The sequence below is a fragment of the Geotrypetes seraphini genome, chromosome 8, assembly GCF_902459505.1.
Source record: "Geotrypetes seraphini chromosome 8, aGeoSer1.1, whole genome shotgun sequence".
In the NCBI taxonomy this organism is placed as follows: Eukaryota; Metazoa; Chordata; class Amphibia; order Gymnophiona; family Dermophiidae; genus Geotrypetes; species Geotrypetes seraphini.
In genome coordinates, this window is record NC_047091.1 from 122,494,309 (window position 1) to 122,515,346 (window position 21,038).

Genomic DNA, 21,038 nt, shown 5'->3' on the forward strand with positions numbered 1-21,038 from the left:
AATTTTGTAGCTGAAACAAGAAAAAAAATTATGTCTTACCTGTTAATTTTCTTTCCCTTAGTCACAGCAGACTAGAGAATGGCACTGTGATATAATTTATCACCCCTATTTTTCCTTAGTGACTCCATCTGACCATGAAACAGTATTTTCAGGGAGACCAGTAGTTGAGCTGTTTCTAGAGCAAGGGTGTCAAAGTCCCTCCTCAAGGGCCGCAATCCAGTCGGGTTTTCAGGATTTCCCCAATGAATATGCTTGAGATCTATTAGTATACAATGAAAGCAGTGCATGCATATTCATTGGGGAAATCCTGAAAACCCGACTGGATTGCGGCCCTCGAGGAGGGACTTTGACACCCCTGTTCTAGAGTATGAGTTTGAGGATTGGTGGTCTTTCATGTTTCATAAAATTTGATGCAAAAGCATATATTAATTTCAAAGCAAATTACATGTATTAAAAATCAGGGGTAACAAAAAAAATCCCCCCACATAATTATACGCTTTCATTAGCCAATCAGCCAGTAAAAACCAGACTTGAGGCAGTATAGAGGAAGACAGAGAGAAATTACCCCGTTGTGTATGAATTTGATCTTCACTAGCACAGAGCTAAGTGTAGCAGGATAACCTTCACGTGTCCCTTCTCTTCATCTTATACACAGTGTGAATGTCAATTATCTCCAGATGTAGGTTTCTCTTATCTTGAAGATTCTAATTATGGGCAGTGAATTTACTCGTCTTAGATAACAATGCAGGTTGGTATTCTGCCAAACTCTCTCCTGCCCCTCATAGCAGCTACAGTGCCTGGGCTTGATGGACTGCCTGGCAGCACTTGTAGCTCTTCAGTCAGCCTTAGCAGAGTACCACAACAGACCAAATATCCAAGCAAATAAACAGGCTGTTTTGAGTTATCATTTAATTAATTATATGTTTTGTATCCTTTATAACATATTAACAGATTTTTAAGGGTTGTGTTTCACATTTGAATGTTTTCTTACCTTTATGATTTTAATTACAGGTACAAGATCCTTTATAAGAAATTCTTGGGACTAGACATATTTCAGTTTTCAGATTTTAGAATGGTAATGTCAGTCAGAAAAAGACAGACCATAAAATTGCCACTGAGTGGAACTTGCATCTCTTTTGCTAACAGGTGGCTCCAGCTTCACATGAAATGCAGTATATATGAAGCAGAAAACTCACTCTTCTTTCAAAATAAACTCTGCTCTGTGATCGAGGCAGTGTTATTCCCCTCACCGTCATCTAAATGTGGAATGAACAATCTGGATAGGTAACGGGTGGGATGCTCAACATTCAGAGGAAACAATAACAAAGTCATTTTCTACCAAGTCACTTACCTCCACTACTTTTTCTTTTTTTTTTTGTTTAAAACAGCTCATCCCCTCTTATTGAGACCATTTCTATGCTGCTATTTATAGGGAAAGGCAAGAACACCTCTACCAGTATTCTCCAAATTCTGCTTTAATGTATCAGCATATTTATCCTCAAGTAACCCCAGGGTTGCGAGAAAGCAAACAAATGGGTGGCTCATCGGCATTTGGTAGGCAGGGGTAGAAAGGCATGTGGAGAGAACTATGAGTGCTTGGGTCCCAGATACTCCTCAGCTCCTTAAGTGATAGAAGTAGTTTTCAAACAGCCTCACCCTTATAACATGCATGCAGAGGTATGGTGATGTGTTTTACATTAGACTCTTGTGTGTTGCTCTATGAAGTCTATTGGTCAATCATTCAAGGGCTGTGGCTACTGACAATCTCATGGTGTGAGTTTAGTCTGGAGGAGATCACACTGTCCCATTACCAAAACTTTGGCAGAGAACTACTCCTCTGCTCTGTGGTAGGGTCTTACGTGGCTATGGTAGGCATTACATGGCTACTGTCCATTACAGTCACATCCAGCAAACTGGACAGCTGTTGCCCACCAGGTCCTGAAGAATATCAGCTGAAAAAGTAAACTGATTCCTTCACCTTTTCCAGATCAAAGTCTCCTAGAAAGGAAGGAAAAAGCTGTGCATCAGAAACAGATACCACAATCTCTCCATATGAGATGTAGTCGTTCCTTATTACCTCAAGATTACTACTATTACTTATTTCTGTAGTGCAACTAGACATAAGCAGAACTATACACAAACACGAAACAGTCACTGCTCAACAGAATAAGGGATCACAGAGTTTGTGCCTAGATCTGATAACGACAGATTAGGTTCTTACATTGGTAATCTGGGTTCTATTAGGATACACAGGAGTCCATACTTGAGCTGTTGATTACTATTTCCCATGAACTACAGAAGGATATCCTTTTAAGAACTTGAAAACTCCATCTACAGTGGAGCACAGCACCCTCTTCAGTTGGTACCAAAACAATCTAACTCCATTAAAACTCCATCACAGGCAGAAATCAGATGAATCAAAACAAGTCCACACAGGGCAAACAGTAAGGACTCCTGTGTATCCTAACAGAAGCCAGATTACCGAGATAAGACTTAATCTGTCATTCTGTTGCGGATACACAAGAGTCCATACTTTAGCTGACGTACCAAAGCAGTGTCTACGGAGGGACAGATGAGCCTGCCCACAGAACCAAGGACCCAAAGGCGGCATCCTCTTAAACCACCACATTCACTCTGTAGAACTTTATAAAGATGTGCAGAATAGCCCAAGTAGAAGCTCTGCAGATTTTATCTGACGAAGCAGCCTCTTGTAGAATGTTCTGCAAGAGAAAGAGGCAGCTGTTTCCTGGTGGAAATGGAGGAAGAGATCACCATGCAAATCCATCTGGCAATGGAAGCTTTAGAAGCTGACCTGACCCGCCTTGAATGACTGGTCAGTACAAAAAGATGATCAGAAAGTCTGGAGTCATTAGTCATCTCCAGGTAGATGAGCATAAACCTGGGAACATCCAGCTTGCACAGAATCATATCCTGTTTGGCCGAACCCATAGGCTGAAAGGCAGCCAAAGTTCCTAATTAACATGGAACTGTATTTTACAAACACTTATATTTTTACTGCATTATTGTAGTTCACTGATGTCCAGCTCTTTTTAGTGTAAACCACCTAGAACTATTGGTTATGGCGGTATAAAAGAAGTTATTATTATTATTATTACTCTGTAAAATGAAGAAATGGTTCCCTGCAGAAGAGGCAAAAAATGAAACAGGGGAAACAAAACCACAAACTCGAAAGCACAGAACCAAAGTGGAATTGTCCCAATCAGAAAGGTGAGCACTAAAAAAGTGTCCTTCAACTCTTCTGATTTTTTAACAGAAAATGCCTTTATTCATCCAGAATAACGTATATGCATCCAATGACTCAATGACCCTGATGAAGCCGATTTAAAGGTGAAACGGGTCCCATAGGGCTATCAGCTATACCAGCTACATTGGCCATTTAAAGATTACAGCCAAATCACTAAAAAGATAAGTACTGTTTAGAGTTTTTCAAGCACTTTATGGATTTAACCGAAATACAGTATACTTTATACACAAATAACTTCAAAATATTCTTAGTTCGATGAAAGATATCCTTTCTCTGCTTTACTTTATGTGCATCCATTGCAGGCATCTGAGAGCTAGAGAGATTATGACGAAGATTTTTTGATCACAATTATTAGTTCAAGTCCTTGTGTCTGTTTGCTTTTTTGAGTTTAAGGACTTAGTCCATTGTTATATTCTGAGGGTTTTAGAATAAAGCCACAACCATTGCAGGCTTCTTAGCCCTAAGGAGTCAGAATCACACCTTAGAACTGCCTTTTTGAATTAAGGCTGCGTGCTCAAGAGCCATGCCATAAAAACAAAGCATTCTAGCTACTTCATCAGAACCAGGCCTTGACTGAGAAGCCCTGTATGAACAGGCAGCTTCAAGGGTCTGACTCTCTGTAGATGCACCAGGTTCGCATAATAAGGTCTTCGGAACCAGTTCGGCACCACCAAGATCACCAGACCCTGATGTGTGGCTATCCTGCAGATGATCCGACTCACCACAGCCCATGGTGGAAACACAAAGAGAAGTAGATCTGTGGGCCAAGGCTAGACTAGGGCATCCAGACCTGCACTTCCATGTTCCACTCTGTGACTGTAGAAGTGGGATGCTTTTGCATTCTTGACCGTGGCCATGAAATTTATGCCTGGTTTGCCCCAAGTCTCAACTATGAGGGAAAACGCCCTTTGAGATAAGAGACCACTCTCCAGGATCCAAGGTCGGCTGGCTGAGAAAGTTGGCTTGAACTTTCTCTACTCCTGCCACATGAGCTGCTGACAAGGCCTGCAAGTGAAGTTCTGCTCACTGGAACAGCATTCAAGCCTCCAAGCAGAGAACAGCACTTATGATGTCCCCTGTTTGTTTACATAAGACACCAAGGTGGCTTTGTCTGAAAACAACCTGACTGCTTTCCCTGTCAGGAAAGACTAACTGTAGCATGGCCAACTGAATGGCCCTCAGTTCCAGATGATTGAAGGACAAGTGCTTTCTGACAGGGACCACTTGCCCTGGAGAGGTCAATTGCAGCAGAGGGCCCGCCAGCCACTGAGGCTTGCTTCAGTCGAGAGGGTCACCCATGCGTCGATTTGGAGCAACATGCCCCTCATCAAGTTCTCCCCTACGCTTCACCTTCCGCCATCCAGGAAAGACGCCATCTGCAGGGAGTAATGTTGTAGAAACCATCTGGACAAAAGGGAGAAGACGCCTATGAGCTCTCCCCCAGGGCACCACTTCCAAGGAGGCCACCATCAAGGCCAGCACCTGCAGACACTGCCAGGCCATGGGGCTTGGAAGGGACAAGATCTTGAAGATCTACAACCTAAGCTTCTGTCTGCATGGCTTGGGAAGGAAAACATGGCTCTGCTCTGTGTCAAAGAGGACTTCCAGATACTCCAAACACGGCGGCAGCTGAAGATGACTTTTCTAAAAGTTGACTATCCAGCCCAGGACTTGTAAGAGGCTCCCCATTCACCAGCGAGGTAGCCCTGATCAGCCAATCATCCAGGTAAGGATGCACCTGAAACCCTATCTGGCAAAGGTGAGCCGCTACAACCTACATCACCTTGGTAAAAGTGTGAAGAGCCTTAACTTCTAAGGTTAATTGCATTATCTTTGGGACATTGCTGAAACAAGGCTGCCCTGTGAACTTCTAAAAGCTAAGTTACTCACCATTTCATATTCTGCTCTTTTCACTGGTTTTCAGCATTATATCTGCTTAATTTCTCTTCTCCTCCCTGTTTCTTACTAAAAAAAAAAAAATATAAAAAAGCACAAAAAAATCCTTCTCTTTCCTCTGTTAAATCTTATTTCTTCTTCCTGCAGTTTTGTTTAAAATACTGTGTTTTAGGTGGTATAGAGCCTATATTTCTGCCTTACTAGTAGTCTTACTTATAGTCCCACCAACCCCAGGGACCACTATTCATATATAGAGACCCATATAATCAGGACTTCACAACCAATCAAGATGACCTTTATTCTATGCAATCACTGTGGTGCTTTAATTCCAAGACATACTATTTGGAGGCTTAAGGCTTGCCCCATCTGTCTTCAACTTGCCAGTATTAAGGAGGAGCTCTGCAAACTTAAACAGGAATTGAATACAATTAAAGCAGCTTCCATCACTCCACAAAATCATACCAACTTACCACCTCTACCTCAAAGAATAAAACAGCCCAGGAATAAATGGGTCACAGTAGGCTCAGGAAGACTGCGACATGTAACACAGAAACATCCACCTTCACTAATATTACCTCTACAGAATTCCTTCGCTCCACTAGTGCACTGCGATACTCAGGAAAACAGAAGGGAGGTGGGACTGGAACCAATGAAGGAAACTCAAGAGAACAAGAGCACCCTAAGTACAAATAAAAAAGCCAAAAACAGAAAACTATTACTGTTGGGGGATTCCATCATCAGAGGCATTAACCTTGGAACACAGGGCGAGGAGTCCAAAATAGTGAAATGTCTTCCAGGATCCTCAGCTACCAGGAGTTCCAGGCAAATACTGACTATAATTAAGGAAGAAACTAAGGATTTTAACACTGATGTTGTTATCCATCTGGGAACAAATGACCTGGCCAACAACTCCACACTTGCAGCACAGAAAGCTTTTCGGGAGCTTGGTGAGGGCGTGAAACCTTTTGTAAAGACTTTAGCTTTTTCTGAAATACTGCCTGCATATGGAAAAGGAGAGCAAAGAATGAAAAACACAGAGGACTTTAATAGATGGCTCAGAGCCTGGTGTCATCAAGAAGGCTTCAGGTACATAGGAGGATGGGGAAATACATGGAAGGACAAGAAGCTATATTGCACTGATGGGCTACATATTACTACAGCAGGAAAAAGAAACCTTGCAGAGAAATTTAGACAATATTTTTCCAGGCATTTAAACTAGAAGGTGGGGGTGGTGTATGTACGAAGGACAATTATAGAGACCACCCCCAGCAAAAGAAAAGATGTGATAGTAGTAAAGGCTGCAACATAAGCAATATCAGCAACTCATTTCTTAGTATTGCAACGGAAAGTGAAACGACACAAAAATCCATACGAAAAAGGAGATTATTGCTGAAAAATAGCTGGAAAGCGATGACCACAAATGCTCGCAGTCTAAGCAACAAAGTTCATGATCTGCAAGCCCTGATATTAGAGGCAGATCTAGATATTGTTGCTATCACAGAGACATGGTTCAGTGAATCACATGGATGGGATGCAAACATACCGGGATATAATCTTTTTAGGAAGGACAGAGATGGTCATAAAGGTGGAGGAGTAGCTCTCTATGTAAAGATCAATATCCAAGCGACCGAAATGCAAGGGACCTGGGGAGAGGAAGAAGCGATATGGATTGCTCTGAAAAGAGAAGATGGAACTTCTATCTACGTGGGTGTAGTCTACAGACCTCCGACTCAATCGCAGCAAATTGATAAGGATCTGATTGTGGATATCCAAAAGTTTGGAAGGAAAGAGGAGGTTCTGCTGTTGGGAGATTTCAACCTGCCGGATGCGGACTGGAATGTTCCGTCTGCGGAATCGGAAAGAAGTAGGGAGATTGTGGATGCCTTTCAAGAGGCTCTGCTCAGACAAATGGTGACGGAACCCACAAGGGAAAAAGCGATATTGGATCTGGTCCTCACAAATGGAGAGAGTATCTCTAATGTTCGAGTGGGTGCTCACCTGGGTAGTAGCGATCATCAAACGGTTTGGTTTGATATAACGGCTAAAGTGGAGAGCGGCCGCACGATACTTAAAGTCCTAGATTTCAAACGTACGGACTTTAATGCAATGGGAAAGTACCTGAAGAAAGAGCTGTTAGGATGGGAGGACATAAGAGAAGTGGAAAGACAGTGGTCTAAGCTGAAAGGAGTGATAAAAATGGCTACGGATCTTTATGTGAAGAAAATCAATAAAAACAAAAGAAAAAGGAAGCCGATATGGTTCTCCAACCTAGTGGCTGAGAAAATAAAGGCGAAAGAGTTGGCGTTCATGAAATATAAAAAAACCCAAGAAGAGGAGAGCAGAAAAGACTACAGGGTGAAACTGAAAGAAGCCAAGAGAGAGATACGTTTGGCGAAGGCACAGGCGGAAGAACAAATGGCTAAAAATGTAAAAAAGGGAGATAAAAATTTTTTCAGATATATTAGTGAAAGGAGGAAGATAAAAAATGGAATTGCTAGGCTAAAAGATGCTGGGAACAAATATGTGGAGAGTGATGAGGAGAAAGCAAATGTGCTAAACAAATACTTCTGTTCTGTGTTCACAGAAGAAAATCCTGGAGAAGGACCGAGATTGTCTGGCAAAGTTACACGAGAAAATGGAGTAGATTCTGCGCCGTTCACGGAGGAGGGTGTTTATGAGCAACTTGAAAAACTGAAGGTGGACAAAGCGATGGGACCAGACGGGATCCATCCCAGGATACTAAGGGAGCTCAGAGAGGTTCTGGCGAGTCCTATTAAAGACTTGTTCAACAAATCTCTGGAGACGGGAGTGATTCCTGGGGATTGGAGGAGAGCGGATGTGGTCCCTATTCATAAAAGTGGTCACAGGGATGAAGCAGGAAACTACAGGCCGGTGAGCCTCACTTCAGTTGTTGGAAAAATAATGGAAGTGTTGCTGAAAGAAAGGATAGTGTATTTCCTTGAATCTAATGGGTTACAGGATCCGAGGCAACATGGCTTTACAAAAGGTAAATCGTGCCAAACGAACCTGATTGAATTTTTTGATTGGGTGACCAGAGAGCTGGATCGAGGACATATGCTAGATGTAATTTATTTGGATTTCAGCAAAGCCTTTGATACAGTTCCTCATAGGAGGCTGTTGAACAAACTTGAAGGGCTGAAGTTAGGACCCAAAGTGGTGAACTGGGTCAGAAACTGGCTGTCGGACAGACGCCAGAGGGTGGTGGTTAATGGAAGTCGCTCGAAGGAAGGAAAGGTGACTAGTGGAGTCCCTCAGGGTTCGGTGCTGGGGCCAATCCTGTTCAATATGTATGTAAGTGACATTGCTGAAGGGTTAGAAGGAAAAGTGTGCCTTTTTGCAGATGATACCAAGATTTGTAACAGAGTAGACACCGAAGAGGGAGTGGAAAATATGAAAAAGGATCTGCAAAAGTTAGAGGAATGGTCTAATGCCTGGCAACTAAAATTCAATGCAAAGAAATGCAGAGTAATGCATTTGGGGATTAATAATAGGAAGGAACCGTATATGCTGGGAGGAGAGAAGCTGATATGCACGGACGGGGAGAGGGACCTTGGGGTGATAGTGTCCGAAGATCTAAAGGCGAAAAAACAGTGTGACAAGGCAGTGGCTGCTGCCAGAAGGATTCTGGGCTGTATAAAGAGAGGCGTAGTCAGTAGAAGAAAGAAGGTGTTGATGCCCCTGTACAGGTCATTGGTGAGGCCCCACTTGGAGTATTGTGTTCAGTTTTGGAGACCGTATCTGGCGAAAGACGTAAGAAGACTTGAGGCGGTCCAGAGGAGGGCGACGAAAATGATAGGAGGCTTGCACCAGAAGACATATGAGGAGAGACTGGAAGCCCTGAATATGTATACCCTAGAGGAAAGGAGAGACAGGGGAGATATGATTCAGACGTTCAAATACTTAAAGGGTATTAACGTAGAACAAAATCTTTTCCAGAGAAAGGAAAATGGTAAAACCAGAGGACATAATTTGAGGTTGAGGGGTGGTAGATTCAGGGGCAATGTTAGGAAATTCTACTTTACGGAGAGGGTGGTGGATGCCTGGAATGCGCTCCCGAGAGAGGTGGTGGAGAGTAAAACTGTGACTGAGTTCAAAGAAGCGTGGGATGAACACAGAAGATTTAGAATCAGAAAATAATATTAAAGATTGAACTAGGCCAGTTACTGGGCAGACTTGTACGGTCTGTGTCTGTGTATGGCCGTTTGGAGGAGGATGGGCAGGGGAGGGCTTCAATGGCTGGGAGGGTGTAGATGGGCTGGAGTAAGTCTTAACAGAGATTTCGGCAGTTGGAACCCAAGCACAGTACCGGGTAAAGCTTTGGATTCTCGCCCAGAAATAGCTAAGAAGAAAAAAAAAAAAAAAAAAAAAAAAATTTAAATTGAATCAGGTTGGGCAGACTGGATGGACCATTCGGGTCTTTATCTGCCGTCATCTACTATGTTACTATGTTACAGTCGAGTGCCAAAAACTGAAAATGGCGCTAAAGCACGTGAAATCACAGATATCTTCTGTGAACCTGAAAAATGGGGATGTGAAGATACACCTATGTTAAATCAGAGAGACAGGGAATTCTCCCGGAGTCACTGCCGCTATGACGAAGAGGACTGTTTCCATGTGAAAGCAGGGGACTTTCGGGGTCTCGTTTACAGACTTCAAATGCAGAATGGGCCTCCAATCTTCTTTGGCACTATGAAGTATTAAAAGTATTTGCCCGAGTCAGATTCTTCTTCGGCTCTTTGGCACAAATGTCTAAGAGTTGTTGCACTGTTGCTCAGACTGACCTGCTTCTCTGGTTGTCCGGCTGGGGAGTCAAGGAACAGAACTGGAGAGGGCATAAAACTCAATTCTATGCCCCTCCCTGATAATGTCCAGCACCCAATGGTCAGATGAGATCTGTCCCCATTTGTTCCTGAACGCTGACAGCTGCCCTCAAATATGAGAAATAACCATCCTCCTGGCGTCACTGCTGCTTCTTGGAGGCTAAGCTACCACGGGAACCCGTAGAATGCTGGTGCCAATAACTGCCAAATCTCTGTCTGGACTCCTGAAAGGGCCTCAGAGAGGAGTAGCTGGAGGAAAACTGGCAAGCCCTTTTGGATAAGGAGCTGCATAGGATCGGGGCAAACAGGGATCTCGCAGGGATTCCCCCTGGGTCCGTGGAGATCCTACGGGGGTTCTGAAGGGAGGAAGGCACTTCTTGAGGGGGCTCTTGTGGGTGTATTAACTCACTTGTCCAAGCAGCACCTCCTCCTTCCTTCCTTCCAGCAGCACTTGCTTCTTCACAAAGCTGCAGTGTTTCCTGCACACTGCCCGCAGTTATCCTGGAAGCCTTACCTCTGACATAAGAGGGAATGCTTCCAGGTCAGCCATATGCAACGTGTAGGAACAGCTGCCAGCGCCTTTGTGAAGGCAGCCCTACTTGGATGACTCTGGTACACACTCGCAGATGGGGAGCATGAACTTGGGACACAGATGGGAAGGAGGGAGCGCATGCATTGGGACAAGAAAGGTAGAGAGGACCTTGGGACAAAGGAGGGAGGGAGGGGGAGGAAGCACATTGGGACATGAGGGGCACATACTTGGGAAGGAGGGAGAGGAGCATGAACTTGGAACTCAGAAGTGAGGGTGTGCATTGGGACATGAGAGGTGCACAAACTTGGAACAAAGGCTAGAATGAAGGAGGGAGAGGAGCACAAACTTTAGACACAGAAGGGAGGGAGCGCATTTGGACACAGAAGGAAGGGGAGCACGAACTTGGGACATAGGATGAAGGGAGGGAGGGAAAGAGATGCTGAGGTGGGGGAGGGAATAGAAAGGGAGAATTGTTGGGCATGGGTGTGTGAGTGAGAGGGAAAGAGAGTGCTCTTCATCTACAAACTGCCAAATGATAGTCCTACTCCCACTTCATACTGAGTCAATTGATTTGACTGCTCCCGCAGATCAGATTCCTTGAAGGATTCCTCAACTTTGGAAAAGCAATAAAACATAACTCCTCACCTAAACCCCTGCCCTTGACTAATGGATTATAAAGAAATGTATATTGGTACCAGAACCAGTATGTGTCACGTAAGGAAAACTTTTATTGAAAATGGCAAATCTAACCTGTATACTGTCTGTATGTCAAATTAGGATAAAACTTGTACTGAAAACCTTGCACTGTAAGGAGAACTATGGCAAATTGTAACTAGTAAACTGTATATTATATATATTAGACCCCTAGTATGTGTCAAGTTAGGAAAAAACTTGTCCCCCAAGAGCTCAGAACGGGTTACAGGTTAAATAACGGGATAGAAAACAAATTTAATTTAATAAAAAAAAAATAAAAATTGTTGGGCATGGTGGTGGGAAAGAAGTGAGGTAGAGATGCATGGGGAAGATAAAGATGAGAGGGAGAAATGTTGGATATGGTGGTGGAGAGGAAACAGTAGGACAGACTGAAAGGGATGCAAGTGGGAGGAATGTGGACCTTGTGGTGATGGGAATGGAGGGATAGATGTGGCATGGTGAGGGAGAGGGGTGATAGAAGGAGGAATGTTGGGCATTCTCGCAACCACTGGAAAAAACGACCTCTGGAGGGCTTGAAGCAGGGTGATACAGGGAACTTCCAAAGTTACCCCTGGCCCAACCTCCTCGACCAGACTGCCTAGGTTTGTCCTCTAGCACAGTGTCCTTCAGCCTTTTTACACCTATGGACCGGCGGAAATAAAAAGAATTATTTTGTGGACCGGCACCGGTCTGCAGATTGGTAGTTGAAGAACACTGGGCTAAGCCGTAAGCCAGACTCCGCCCATGTCTGCCCCAGACCTCGCCTCCATAATAATAATAATTGTAACACTATTTTTTCCATTCTTTTTTTTATATATATATACACAATATAATCTTATTAACAACACAAATGGTTAACCACAAAATTAAACTACATAAAGCAGACTGTATGCTTCTCAACATTCATTCCTACCAGAACACAGATAACCCCTATGCAAATACGGGACCAAAAACTAAAAGGTACTAATATATACAAACAAACTAAGATGCAAGACTCTGCATGCAGTACAACCCCAGAGAAAAAGAAACAAATGCATTTCTTCCTGAAAAGTGCAAAATGCAGACAGAAGATGTAAATTCTCAGACACAATTCAATCACTAAATTAAAAAATAAAATCATTCCCCCTTTGTTGTTTCCCTCCCTCATGGCCTTTTATGCCGCCCCTGGTGTTATCTTTGGGCCGGCTCTTTCTTCCTCACTGCCGAAGTGCTCCAGCTGCAACTTTTGCAAGTGCTGTGCAGTCTCTTTCTGGAATTTCAGCTCTTCCAAGTGCTTCAGGAGTCTGTCCCTGTGCTCCTCCAGCCCCTGATTGTAGCCAGCTGCAAAGTTTTGTACCTCCACTGCTACGGTCTTCACATGCTCCCCAGATGCTTTACTGACATTCTCAATTTCGTGTAATACCCCCACAAGTGTTCCCACATGAGGCTGAGTGCATTTTAGGAGCTCCCTCATATAGTCCTCAAGTGTGTGGATGATGCTGCTGGCGAAATTGTAGGCATGCTCGCAGGCAGCGTCCCGCGCCTCATCTGGAAGCTTTCTCTCTGACGTTGCGCAGGACGCCTGTAGGAGCTGCTGCCCGCGGCTTTGTGTACTGCGGCAGTGAAGAAGAGGAAGCCAACTGAAGATGACTGCTGCATTGATCACACCGTGGACTAGCAGTAGAAGACTGGGCCCGAAGCACGTGCCGGCCCTGTGGACAGGCAGGAAATTTCTGCGGACCAGCATCGGTCCACAGACCGGCGGTTGAAGAACACTGCTCTAGCAAATGAGGGACCTTGGAGTCCCCTAAACTCTGAACCAGCTTATCCAGTTCCTCTCCAAAAGAGAAAGGAACCCTAAAAAGGAAACTGACTGAGCTTAGACTTTGAGGTAGAGTCCACTGACCAACCAGGGAGCCACAAAGTCTGTCTAGTAGCTACCCCAAGACCATAGACTTAGCCAAAGTTCATAACAAATCATACATGGCATCAGACAGATAAGAAGATACTAATTCAATCTTTGTCAGCTCCTGATCCACAAGAGACCAATCATTGGACTCCCTATCCAACATATGTTCGGCCCAGCAGAAGCAGGCTCTGGTCATTAAACCACCACAAATGCCTGCTTGAACCGCCACATCAAAACTCTGCTTAAGAAGAGATTCCATCCGTTAGTTCTGGGGGTCCCTCAGGACTGAACCCCTTTCCTCGGGCACTTTGATCCATTTAGCAATGCCTGAAACCACTGCATCTACCACCAATGGATGCAAGGAGTACCTATCAGCATCAGGAATAGGATGTTGAGAATGTGATGAAGGGTGGGTGGGTGGGGATCTTACACTATTAGTTTTTATGTGTTAGATATTACAGTGCTATATTGGAATTACTTTATGATATATTTTTGTGCACTTGTTGATTTGATTTAAAAATGAATAAAGATTTATTAAAAAAAAAAAAAAAAAGGAATAGGATACAAATGGGTCATAGAACAAGTCAGCCAAAAAAGGTGCATCTGGGACCTTCCTTTGTGCATGCACAATATCATGGATATCCTGATGCATGGGAAAAGAAAGCGAGGCCGCCCAACCACCCAAGGGGCCTCCTTAGAGACTTCCTCAAACTGAAGAACAGAGAAAACCTGAAGAATAAGCTCCTGCAGCACTTCTTGGTGAAAAATATGCACAATGAAGTGTCTTCACCTTCGGCAGCTCCAATCCCCAGCCGCCTGCATCATTCCCCATGATCTTACAGGTCACTGGAGACCCAGATCTTCATCAAGGGAAACATTGCCCACTAAAAACGTTTTGCCCTCCCAAGAAAAACGCTGCTGCTGAGGTAGAGGGGGGAGGATGCGATGGAACCACAGGACCTGAGAAAACAGCCACCCTCGAGACCACTCGAGACTGTACAGAGACGCCAATCAAGTGCATGCAATAAGCTTTCTAAATGGTAAACACAAAATCAGGAGACAGCCCCATGGCTGAAACAGAGTCATGCTCCACCACCAAGGAACAGGCCTGCAAGACCTGTTCCTGTCTCTCCAATCTAGACAAGAACTCAGCAGACAACTCAGTCAAGATGGCAGAATTTCCCACCAAAGAAGAAAGAAATGCTGAAAAAGGTTCCCCTGAGGTCGCAAATAAAGAGGTGGCAATATGTAATGTATGAATGAAAAATAATAGAAGGGTGGGGGGAGGGAGAAGGGATAAAAATATATTTAGAACATAATATATTAGATATAAAAGTGTTATTGTATATTCATCAATTGTATTTTAACATGTTGTACACTTTCTGTAAAATTTGAAAATAAAAAATAATATGAAAAAAAAAAAAAAGAGGTGGCCTGAGAACACAAAGCCACAGTAAGGGAATCCCCAGAAAGCTCCAATGCGACGGCAGGGGAATCCCCAGTGCCTGTGGCAGTAAGGGAACCCTGGGTCTTCCCACCACCAGCTGGCGTGTCCGTCAGGGAATCCTTTGTTCACACAAGGTGGCAAGGGAACCCTGGGCATCCCCACCACTGGCTGACTTTCCCTTAGCGACTGCTGGGGAACCCTCTTTGCCAGCAGGCACAACTGCATGCAAAGCCAACCCGGCAGAGAATTCATTGTCGTAGGGCCGCAAACAAAAAATACAGATGCCGGAAACAAGCAAAGTACTTCTTCGGCCGAGATGTGCTCATTGCAAACCGCCACGTGGTTGGCCTCAACTACAAACGACCTGGTAGGAAGGAAAGTACAAATTAAAAACTTCTCTTCAGACTTTTTAAACTTAATTTAGAAGAGCAGACCCCACAGGCTCTTTTATCTGTAGTCAATGTCTAAAGGCCCCACCAAAACAAAAAGAAGCAAAGGTGGGGAAGTGGGGGGAAAGACTCGGCCACCTGAGTAACACTCTTGAGGTAAAGGGGCCTTGGGCCCCTACCTCTGTCTGGGCATGGGAGAATAAGAGGGCCCTCTCTAAAGTTGAAAGGGGATAGATTCCGTACAAACGTAAGGAAGTTCTTCTTCACCCAGAGAGTGGTGGGAAGCTGGAACGCTCTTCCGGAGGCTGTTATAGGAGGAAAACAATCTCCAGATATTCAAGACAAAGTTAGACAAGTTCTTGCTAAAGCAGAACGTATGCAGGTGAGGCTAGACTCAGTTAGGGCACTGGTCTTTAACCTAAGGACCGCCGCTGGAGCAGACTGCTGGGCACGATGGACCACTGGTCTGACCCAACAGCGGCAATTCTTATGTTCTTATGAAACAACAGAGGTTCCAATTGTCCACATCTATCTCCTAACCAAGGGCCAAATCAGGACTGCACAGGCTTACCACCGTCACCTGCTGGAGACTCATCTCAAGGGGGACTGCACAGCCTACTTATATTACTGCTACAGTTCAGTTTGTTCTCAGTCTCCACCTGCTGGCAAAGGAGCACAAACCCATCAATCAAGAATCAACAGCGCAAGTATATCCACACCAGAACAGAGTTTACACTGGTGAGGGTAGGTGAGCCCTGAGAACAGTAAACGGCCTGTGTATCAGCAGATGCAGTAAAGGTGTGATTGGTAGTAACCTTTTCTTCCTCCGCCATAACACAGCAATGGGAAGGAGAAATTAGGTTCTTACCTGCTAATTTACTTTCTTTTAGCTTCTCCAGACCAGTAGAGGTTAACTTTACGAATGGGTATATATCTAATCATGACCAGCAGGTGGAGACTGAAAACAAAACTTTGGGACAGTATATCCTAGCCCCTCCTCTCTATTTCCCTCAGTCTGCCGAATAGCCAAGCAGAACCAAGAACTGGAAAACAACAGAGAGAAAAAACAATACTCCGAAAGGAGTAACAAATAACATACCCAAAAATGCTGTTGGAAAATGCAGAGGAGAAATTCCCGAAGGAAGAAGGTCCCCACAGCTCGCCAGCTAAGCCAGCCGAGCCACAGCCGCTGTTCTTCAATTCTCCCCGGCCCTAGAAAAATACTAGAACCCGCAGCAAAAACCAAAAACTGCCCGCGCAACAGCCCCAACAACAACAACAACAGACAGGGTGGGGACCTCTACTGGTCTGGAGAAGCTAAAAGAAAGTAAATTAGCAGGTAAGAACCTAATTTCTCCTTCTTTAGCACTCTCCAGACCAGTAGAGGTTAACTTTACGAATGGGACGTACCAAAGCAGTCCCTCTCACGGGCGGGACCCCCGAAGGGCCGATACCAGAACACGCTCACCGAACACCGCGTCCCGACGCGCCTGAACATCTACCCGATAATGCCGAACAAATGAATGCAAGGAGGACCAAACCGCAGCCTTACAAATATCCACCGGAGGCACGAGCGACGACTCAGCCCAAGAAGCCGCCTGACCCCTAGTGGAATGAGCCTTGAGAAACTCCGGAACCGGCTTCTGACTCAGAAGATAAGCGGAAGCAATCATCTCCTTGATCCAGCGCGCAATAGTAGCCTTAGAAGCGCCAGCCCCCCGACGAGGACCCGCCAGAAGCACAAAGAGATGATCGGAGCTCCGAAAATCCCGGGTCCGCTGCACATAAGCATGGAGGACCCGACCGACATCCAACTTGCGCAGCTGTCGTTGCTCAGAAGAACCCTCCCGACTACCCAAGACCGGGAGGACCACCGATTGATTGACATGAAAAGGAGAAACTACTTTCGGCAGAAAGGAAGGAACAGGCCGCAAAACAACCCGCTCCTTCGAAAACTCCAGGAAGGGAGCCCTACAAGAGAAAGCCTGTAGCTCAGACACCCGTCTAGCGGAAGTAATGGCCACCAAAAAGACCGACTTCAGCGTAAGGTCCTTCAACGAACAGCCATCCAACGGCTCGAAAGGAGGGCGCACTAGAACAGAGAGAACCAGATTGAGATCCCAAGAGGGAATCGAGGGCCTTATGGGAGGCCTGATCAACTTGGCCGCCCTAAGAAAGCGAATCACATCAGGAATGGCTGACAAACGCTGACCTGTCACCAGCCCCCGAAAAGCCGACAGGGCCGCCAGATGAACCCGGAGAGAAGACCAGGCCAGGCCCCTATCCAGGCCATCCTGCAAAAACTCTAGAATGTTAGGCAGAGAAGCGCGAAAGGAGACCACTCCCCGCGCTCGGCACCATTCCTCAAAAAGACGCCAAACCCGTACATAAGCCCGAGAGGTAGAAAGCCTCCGGGACCCCAAAAGTGTAGAGATCACCTTGTCGGAATATCCCTTCTTACTCAGGCGGCCCCTTTCAAGAGCCAAGCCGTAAGACAAAAGGGAGACGGGTCGAACATGGGAATGGGACCCTGCGTCAGAAGATCGCACCCGAGAGGCAGAGGAAGAGGATCCGCCACCAGATGCCTCACCAGATCCGCATACCACGGACGACGAGGCCAATCCGGAGCCACCAAGACCACCAGCCCCGGATGGCGAACAATGCGAAGCAGTACTCTGCCCACTAATGGCCAAGGAGGGAACACATACAACAGCCCCTCCGTTGGCCACGGTTGGACCAGAGCATCCAGACCCTCGGCCAGACCGTCCCTGCGACGACTGAAGAAGCGGGGTACTTTGGCGTTGCCACTTGTAGCCATCAGATCCATCAGGGGCTGCCCCCAAGCACGCACTAGCAACTGAAACGCCTCGGCGCCGAGACACCACTCTCCCGGATCCAAGAAGTGACGACTGAGGAAGTCCGCCTGAACGTTTTCTACCCCGGCAATGTGAGAGGCCGAGAGGTCCAGAAGATGCGACTCCGCCCAAACCATGAGCCGAGCCGCCTCCTGCGCCACCAGAGTGCTCCTGGTGCCCCCCTGACGATTGACATAAGCCACCGCCGTGGCATTGTCCGACAGGACTCTGACCGACTTGCCCAACAAAAGGGAGTGGAAAGCCAACAGCGCCAGCCGGACCGCCCTGGTCTCCAACACGTTGATCGACCAGGAGGCCTCCTCCGTGGACCAGGTTCCCTGAGCTGAGTGACCCAGGCACTGGGCCCCCCAACCCAGGAGACTCGCATCCGTAAGGAGCACCGTCCACCGCGGAAGATCCAGACCCACCCCCTGAACTAGGTGAGGGGTCCGGAGCCACCAACGCAGACTGCAGCGCGCCAAGCCTCGCAGGGGAACCGGAACATCCATCCCGTGCCTCTGGGGAGACCACCTCCGGAGCAGAGCATACTGGAGAGGACGCATGTGGGCCCGCGCCCACCTCACCACGTCCAGGGACGCCGCCATCGACCCCAGGACCTGGAGGAAATCTCGCGCCCGAGGACACCGGGACGCCAAAAGCAGGCGAATCTGAGACTGCAATTTGCTCACCCGGGCCTCTGGGAGGAAGACCTTCCCCAAGGAGGTGTCGAACAGCACCCCGAGGTACTCCAGACGCTGAGCCGGAACCAACCGACTCTTGGAAAGGTTGACCACCCAGCCCAGCGACCGGAGAAACTCCACCACCCGAGCCGTAACCCGGGAGCTTTCCTGCAACGACTTGGCCCGAATTAACCAGTCGTCCAGGTAGGGGTGTACCAGGATGCCCTCCGACCGCAAGGCTGCCGCGACGACCACCATCACCTTGGTGAACGTCCGGGGAGCCGTGGCCAGCCCAAAGGGAAGCGCACAGAACTGATAGTGCCGACCCAAGATCGCAAAGCGCAGGAAACGCTGATGAGAGGCCCGAATAGGAACATGCAAGTAGGCCTCCGTCAGATCGAGAGAAGTGAGAAACTCCCCCGGCTGAACCGCCAGAATGACCGACCGCAGCGTTTCCATACGGAAAGAGGGAACCTTGAGAGCCCTGTTGACCCCTTTCAAATCGAGGATGGGCCGAAAAGTCCCCTCCTTCTTGGGCACCACAAAGTAAATGGAGTACCTGCCCGTGCCCCACTCCGGGGGGGGCACTGGAACTACTGCCCTGAGATCTAGCAAGCGCTGAAGGGTCTGGCGAAACGCCAGCGTCTTCCCAGGAGTCTGACATGGAGAAGCGAGGAAAAAATCCGGCAGAGAGCGGGCGAACTCCAGGGCATAACCGTCCCGCACCACCTCCAGGACCCACTGATCGGACGTGATCTCGGCCCATTTGGGAAAAAAGTCGCGCAGCCGGGCCCCCACCGGAACCAAGGGGGGCGCCGGCAAGGCGTCATTGTGCAGGACGGGAAGCGGGGGAACCGGCGGAGGGATTCCCTGCCCCCCGACGGGCCCCCCGAAAGGGCTGCATGCGCTGGAAGAACCGACCCCGGGAAAACCCCGGAGACTGGAAAGAAGCAGCCCCACGCCCAGGGCGATACTTGCGAAATTCCCGCAAACGCCCCCGGGCCGCACCACCCCGAGACGCCGGGCGGGCACGGTCCTCCGGCAAACGGGGAACTTTCGAGTCCGACAGAGTCTGAATCAACTTATCCAAGTCCTCTCCAAATAAAAACGACCCCCGAAAGGGAAATTTAGTAAGCTTAGCTTTGGACGCAGCATCCGCCGCCCAAGCGCGCAGCCACAACACACGCCTTGCGGCCACGCCAAAAGCCATGGACTTAGCCGAGATCCGCACCAAGTCATACAGAGCATCCGAGAGGAATGAGGCAGCCATCTCAATCTTCGCTACCTCCTGATCCACCAGAGACCAGTCGTCAGACTCTCGATCCAAGACCCGCTCCGCCCACCGAAACACGGCGCGAGCGACCAGTCCCCCACAAATAGCCGCCTGGACCCCAAAGGCAGAGACTTGAAAATTTTGCTTAAGGATGGTCTCCAATTTGCGCTCCTCAGAGTCCCGCAAGGCAGAACCGCCCTCAACAGGCACGGTATGCCGCTTGGAAATAGCCGAGACCACCGCATCCACGACTGGCGAAGCTAACGTAGCCCGATCCCCTTCAGGAATGGGATACAGGCGAGCCATGCTGTGCGCCAGCCGAAACGGCGTCTCCGGCGTTTTCCACTGCTCAAGAATAATATCCCGAATATCCTGATGCATAGGAAAAGAGCGGGAAACGGAACGGATCCCTCGTAACAGAGGGTCCCCCACACGCGGAGTCTCCGGCGGCGCGTCCTCAAAACGCAAAGCCGAAGAAACCTGTTGAATAAGGTCAGGCAGCTCATCTCTCTGAAAAAGGCGCACCACGGACGCCTCGTCACTGGAGAACGAGAAACCCGACAACCCGCCGCCAGCTTCCGTCCCTTCCAGAGGGTCCTGGAATTCCTCAGAAGGGTCCAGGTCCTCCTCCAGACCGACACGTTCCTCCGACCACAAATCCTCGTCCCACGACACCCGCGGACGCTTGGACAAGAGAGGCGGCGGAGGGGACGTCACGTCAGACGAGAGAGGCAAAGCCGCAGGGAGCGCGGAGGAAACCCCACCCCCCGAGACCCCCTGGGCGCAACCGGGACCCCCAGCCGCCTGAAAATAGGCTTTGCATAATGAAAAGAAAAAATCAGGGGAAAAACCCCCCGAGGGTCCCAAGGGACTCCCTGCCACAGCAGGGGACCCAGCAGAAACCTGCCCCTGCTTAGCCAAAACAGGGGGAAGGTCACCTGAGGTGGAAGACAAAATGGAGGGGCCAGACAGAGAAGATGGCGTCTTTCCCGCCAAAACAGCTCCCTCCATAGCCTGCAGCGGCTGAGAGACCTGAATAGTCTCAGCCGCTAAAACAGGCAAGCCGGCATCAGCTGTCAAAATATCAGCTGAGAGGGAATCCTCTAAAACCCGACCGTCGGCGGCTCGGGGAATCCCTCCGTGGGCGGACGGAGAAGACCGGGCTTCTCCACCGTTCCCTGCCGACTCGCGAGGCACCATCGGCGGGGAGCTCTGGGCGCCTGCAGCCGCTGCCGACGGAGCTCCTCCACCGCACCGGCCTGAACACCGCTTGCACAGG

The 21,038-nt window shown here is 47.8% G+C and overlaps 1 protein-coding gene across 1 annotated transcript in view; it reads right to left on the reverse strand.

The window, feature by feature from the left end:
- Positions 1 to 892: 892 nt before the first annotated feature.
- The window catches only part of POLRMT (RNA polymerase mitochondrial), an 84,754-nt gene continuing 64,608 nt past the window's right edge, over positions 893 to 21,038 (reverse strand). Inside the window, exon 22 of the mRNA XM_033955633.1 lies at positions 893 to 1,998. Coding sequence (XP_033811524.1) covers positions 1,949 to 1,998 — 50 coding nt within the window. The 3' untranslated portion in view covers positions 893 to 1,948. The remainder of the gene's footprint in view (positions 1,999 to 21,038) is intronic.